The sequence below is a fragment of the Onychostruthus taczanowskii genome, unplaced genomic scaffold (genome assembly GCF_017590055.1).
Source record: "Onychostruthus taczanowskii isolate IOZ18803 unplaced genomic scaffold, ASM1759005v1 scaffold207, whole genome shotgun sequence".
Classification (NCBI taxonomy): domain Eukaryota; kingdom Metazoa; phylum Chordata; class Aves; order Passeriformes; family Passeridae; genus Onychostruthus; species Onychostruthus taczanowskii.
In genome coordinates, this window is record NW_024499318.1 from 312754 (window position 1) to 318291 (window position 5538).

The 5538-nt window shown below is 62.4% G+C and overlaps 1 protein-coding gene across 1 annotated transcript in view; it reads left to right on the forward strand.

The window, feature by feature from the left end:
* The first annotated feature begins 873 nt into the window (after positions 1 to 873).
* LOC121335668 overlaps positions 874 to 5538 on the forward strand; it is a 17365-nt gene continuing 12700 nt past the window's right edge. Inside the window, exons 1-4 of the mRNA XM_041404026.1 lie at positions 874 to 1870; positions 2624 to 2976; positions 4801 to 5326; positions 5430 to 5493. Coding sequence (XP_041259960.1) covers positions 911 to 1870; positions 2624 to 2976; positions 4801 to 5326; positions 5430 to 5493 — 1903 coding nt within the window. The 5' untranslated portion in view covers positions 874 to 910. The remainder of the gene's footprint in view (positions 1871 to 2623; positions 2977 to 4800; positions 5327 to 5429; positions 5494 to 5538) is intronic.

The following is a 5538-nucleotide window of genomic DNA, read 5'->3' on the forward strand; positions in this document are numbered from 1 at the left end:
GAAAAATCGGTTAAAAAGGAAAATAAAGTAAAAAGGGGAGATAAGGGTAAAAAGGAAAAGCAGTTAAAAAGGGGGAAGGTGGAAAAAAAAGGAAGGAAAAGCGGGGTGGAAAGATAAAAAAGGAAAGAAAAGCAGAAAGATAAAGGAAAGAAAGTGAAGGGACGGAGAGGGGAAAAAATAGGGGGGGAAAGGGCGAAAAGAATAAAGGGAAATCAAAGCAAAAAAAAGCAAAAATTGAAATAAAAAGAAAGGCAGGAAAATAAAGAAAGGGAAAAAAAAAAAAAAAAAAAGAAATGAACAAAAAACGGAGGGGAAAGAAAAGAAAAACAAACAAAAACCGGCGGAGCGAAGGGGAAAAAAAAAAAATCAAAGGAAAACAAACAAGCGGGCGGGAACAATCGGGGCGGATGTCGCGGAGATGTCGCGGAGATGTCGCGGCCGGAGGCGCCGCCGGGCTCGGGGGGGGTCCGGGGGCGTCCGGGATGTGCTGCTGCTCCTGCGCCCCGTTCCCCGCCGAGGGGGAGGCCGAGGGACCCCCGAGGGCGGACAGGGTGAGACCCCCGCGGGTGGGGACACGGGGGGACAACGGGGTCCTGTCCCGGGGGTGCCACTGGGGTCACAGTGCTGCTCTGAGGGGTCCCAAAGTGCCCAAGGGGGTCCCAAAGTGGCCAAGGGGGTCCCTAAAGTGTCCATGGGGGTCCCAGAGGTGCCCAAGAGGGTCCCAAAGGTGCCCAAAGGGGTCCCAAAGTGGCCAAGGGGGTCCCAAAGGTGCCCAAGGGGGTCCCAAAGGTGCCCAAGGGGGTCCCAAAGGTGCCCAAGGGGGTCCCAAAGGTGCCCAAGGGGGTCCCAAAGGTGCCCAAGGGGGTCCCAAAGGTGCCCAAGGGGGTCCCAAAGGGGTCCCAAAGTGTCCATGGGGGGCCCAGAGGTGCCCGTGGGGGTCCCTAAAGTGTCCATGGGGGTCCCAAAAGTGCCCAAAGGGGTCCCAACCGTGCCCAAAGGGGTCCCAAAAGTGCCCGTGGGGGTCCCAGAGGTGCCCGTGGGGGTCCCTAAAGTGTCCATGGGGGTCCCAAAAGTGCCCAAAGGGGTCCCAACCGTGCCCAAAGGGGTCCCAAAAGTGCCCGTGGGGGTCCCAGAGGTGCCCGTGGGGGTCCCTAAAGTGTCCATGGGGGTCCCAAAAGTGCCCAAAGGGGTCCCAACCGTGCCCAAAGGGGTCCCAAAAGTGCCCGTGGGGGTCCCAGAGGTGCCCGTGGGGGTCCCTAAAGTGTCCATGGGGGTCCCAAAAGTGCCCAAAGGGGTCCCAACCGTGCCCAAAGGGGTCCCAAAAGTGCCCGTGGGGGTCCCAGAGGTGCCCGTGGGGGTCCCTAAAGTGTCCATGGGGGTCCCAAAAGTGCCCAAAGGGGTCCCAACCGTGCCCAAAGGGGTCCCAAAAGTGCCCGTGGGGGTCCCAGAGGTGCCCGTGGGGGTCCCTAAAGTGTCCATGGGGGTCCCAAAAGTGCCCAAAGGGGTCCCAACCGTGCCCAAAGGGGTCCCAAAAGTGCCCGTGGGGGTCCCAGAGGTGCCCGTGGGGGTCCCTAAAGTGTCCATGGGGGTCCCAAAAGTGCCCAAAGGGGTCCCAACCGTGCCCAAAGGGGTCCCAAAAGTGCCCGTGGGGGTCCCAGAGGTGCCCGTGGGGGTCCCTAAAGTGTCCATGGGGGTCCCAAAAGTGCCCAAAGGGGTCCCAACCGTGCCCAAAGGGGTCCCAAAAGTGCCCGTGGGGGTCCCAGAGGTGCCCGTGGGGGTCCCTAAAGTGTCCATGGGGGTCCCAAAAGTGCCCAAAGGGGTCCCAACCGTGCCCAAAGGGGTCCCAAAAGTGCCCGTGGGGGTCCCAGAGGTGCCCGTGGGGGTCCCTAAAGTGTCCATGGGGGTCCCAAAAGTGCCCAAAGGGGTCCCAACCGTGCCCAAAGGGGTCCCAAAAGTGCCCGTGGGGGTCCCAGAGGTGCCCGTGGGGGTCCCTAAAGTGTCCTCCCAAGGGGGCCCCAAAGTGTCCATGGGGGTCCCAGAGGTGCCCGTGGGGGTCCCTAAAGTGTCCATGGGGGTCCCAAAAGTGCCCAAAGGGGTCCCAACCGTGCCCAAAGGGGTCCCAAAAGTGCCCGTGGGGGTCCCAGAGGTGCCCGTGGGGGTCCCTCTAGTGGCCAAGGGGGTCCCAAAGGTGCCCAAGGGGGTCCCAAAGGTGCCCAAGGGGGTCCCAGAGGTGCCCAAGGGGGTCCGAGAGATGCCCAAGGGGGTCCCAAAGGTGGCCAAGGGGGTCCCAAAGTGGCCAAGGGGGTCCCAAAGGTGCCCAAGGGGGTCCTAAAGGTGCCCAAGGGGGTCCCAACCGTGCCCAAAGGGGTCCCAATGGTGTCCAAAGGGGTCCCAACCGTGCCCAAAGGGGTCCCAAAGTGTCCAAGGGGTCCCTAAAGTGGCCAAGGGGGTCCCTAAAGTGTCCATGAGGGTCCCAAAAGTGCCCCAAGGGGTCCCAAAGTGTCCAAGGGGTCCCTAAAGTGGCCAAGGGGGTCCCAAAGGTGCCCAAGGGGGTCCCTAAAGTGTCCATGGGGGTCCCAAAAGTGCCCAAAGGGGTCCCAAAGTGTCCATGGGGGTCCCAAAGGTGCCCGTGGGGGTCCCAAAAATGCCCAAGGGGGTCCCAAAGGTGCCCAAGGGGGTCCCAGAGGTGCCCGTGGGGGTCTCACTCCCGTCCCGTAGGGTCCCCCCCGTTCTTCCTCCCCTCCCCCAGGCTCCCCCCGGGGGGTCCCTCAGCCTCTGCCCCACCCTCGGGGGGGTCGGGAGCAGGGACAGACCCCGGGACCCCCTTCGGGATGGGGAAGGGGAGCTGGGGGGGGGTCCCGAGGCGGTTTTTGGGGGGGCTGCCGGGGTTGGAGCCCGGAGCCGCCCCGGGGGGGGAAGGGGGGGGGGGATGTGGAGGGGGGGGGGTGACGCGGTGGCGTGGCTGGGGTGGCTTCGGTGGGGTGGCTTCGGTGGGGTGGCATTGCCAGGGTGGCATTTCCAAGGGGGATTTGATGGGGTGGCATTGCCAGGGTGGCATTGCCAGAATGACATTTCCAGGGTGGCATTGCCAGGGTGGCATTGCCAGGGTGGCTTTGCCAGAGTGGCATTGCTGGGGTGGCATTTCCAAGGGGGATTTGATGGGGTGGCATTGCCAGGGGCAGAACTGCCAGGGTGGCATTGCTGGGATGGCATTTCCAGGGTGGCATGGCTGGGGTGGCATGGCTGGGGTGGCTTTGCCAGGGGCAGAACCGCCAGGGTGGCATTGCCAGGGTGGCTTTGCCAGGGTGGATTTGATGGGGTGGCATTGCCAGGGTGGCTTTGCCGGGGTGACATTTCCAGGGTGGCATTGCCAGGATGACATTTCTAGGGTGGCATTGCCAGGGTGGCTTTGCCAGGGTGGATTTGATGGGGTGGCTTTGCCAGGGTGCATTGCCAGATTGCTTTTTCCACGGGCAGAGTTGCCAGGGTGGCATTGCTGGGGTTGGCTTTGCCAGGGTGGCATTGCCAGGTTGCTTTTTCCACGGGCAGAGTTGCCAGGGTGGCATTGCTGGGGTTGGCTTTGCCAGGGTGGCATTGCTGCAGTGGCTTTGCCAGGGTGGCATTACCAGTGTGGCATTGCTGGGGTGGCATTGCTGCAGTGGCTTTGCCGGGATGGCATTACCAGGGTGGCATTGCTGGGGTGGCTTTGCCAGGGTGGCTTTGCCAGGGTGGCATTGCTGCAGTGGCATTGCCAGGGTGGCATTGCCACAGTGGATTTGATGGGGTGGCATTGCTGGGGTGGCTTTGCCAGGGTGGATTTGATGAGGTGGCTTTTCCAGAGCGGAGTTGCCAGGGTGGCTTTGCCGCAGTGCATTTTTTGGGATGCCTCTCCTGGGGTGTCTTTTCCATCCTGGTTTTGCCAGCCTGGCAGGGCTGGGGTCGACACGATGGCATGGCTTTTCCAGGTTGGCTCTGCCAGGGCAGAAATGCCAGGCTGGCTTTGCCAGGATGAATTTCCAGGCTGGCTTTGCTGCAGTGCCTTTGCCAGGGTGCATTTCCTGGAAAGGAATTGCCAGTTTGCCAGGGTGGCATTACCAGTGTGGCATTGCTGGGGTGGCATTGCTGCAGTGGCTTTGCCGGGATGGCATTACCAGGGTGGCATTGCTGGGGTGGCTTTGCCAGGGTGGCTTTGCCAGGGTGGCATTGCTGCAGTGGCATTGCCAGGGTGGCATTGCCACAGTGGATTTGATGGGGTGGCATTGCTGGGGTGGCTTTGCCAGGGTGGATTTGATGAGGTGGCTTTGCCAGGGTGGCTTTGCCAGGGTGGCATTACCAGGGTAGCTTTTCCAGAGCGGAGTTGCCAGGGTGGCTTTGCCGCAGTGCATTTTTTGGGATGCCTCTCCTGGGGTGTCTTTTCCATCCTGGTTTTGCCAGCCTGGCAGGGCTGGGGTCGACACGATGGCATGGCTTTTCCAGGTTGGCTCTGCCAGGGCAGAAATGCCAGGCTGGCTTTGCCAGGATGAATTTCCAGGCTGGCTTTGCTGCAGTGCCTTTGCCAGGGTGCATTTCCTGGAAAGGAATTGCCAGCAGGAATTTTCTGGGGTGGCTTTCTCACGGCGGCTTTGCCAGGATGGCATTTCTGGGTGCCTTGGCCCGGGTGGCATTGCCGCAGTGACTTTTGCAGCCTGGACTTGCCGGGGTGGCTTTTTCTGGGGTGGCTCTGCCATGGCGCCTTTGCCGGGGTGGCTTTGCCGCAGTGGCTTTTCTGAGGAGGCTTTTTTTGGGATGACTTTTTTTGGGGTGGCTCTGCTGGGGCGGGATTGCTGGGGTGGCTTTGCCACGTCGGATTTGCCGCAGCAGCTCTGCCGGGGCGGCTTTTTTTGGGACGGCTTTTTTTTGGGGCGGCCTCGCCGGGACGACTCTGCCCGCGGTGGCTTTTCCAAGACGACTTTTTTTGGGGTGGCATCGCCGCCTGGGCACCGTTCCCAGAGCCCAATTCCTGCCGGGTTTGTTGCCCGGAGCGGGAGATGGTTTCTCCATTTCTCCACCGCGGCACATCCCGGCTCCCTGGCGCTGGTGGCCCCTGGCTGGCGCGGTGCCCTCGGCCTCGGTGGCAGCTGCTCGGTGGCAGCTGCGGGCGATCCGCGCCCACCCGCGTTCCCACCGCATCTGCTGCCGTCGCTCTGCCGGGAGCCGGGGGAGGAGGGGGTGGCAGGAGGGTCCCCGCGACCCCTCGGTCACCTCTGGGTGTCCCCCAGCCTGCAACGTCACCATCCACAACCGCTGCAAGGACACGCTGCCCAACTGCACCAAGGTGAAGCAGAAGGTGAGCGCGGGGTGAGGGGTGCGTGGGGAAGGAGGGGACGGGGGACGCTGGGGACACGCGGGGACAGTGACGCGGGGACAGTGACGCTTCCGCTCCCCCGCAGCAGCAGAAGGCGGCGCTGCTGAAGAACAGCTCAGCCCTGCAGTCGGTGTCCCTGCGCAACAAGAGTGAGCGGGGGAGCTCCCCTTCCCTCCCCTCCCCTCCCCTCCCCT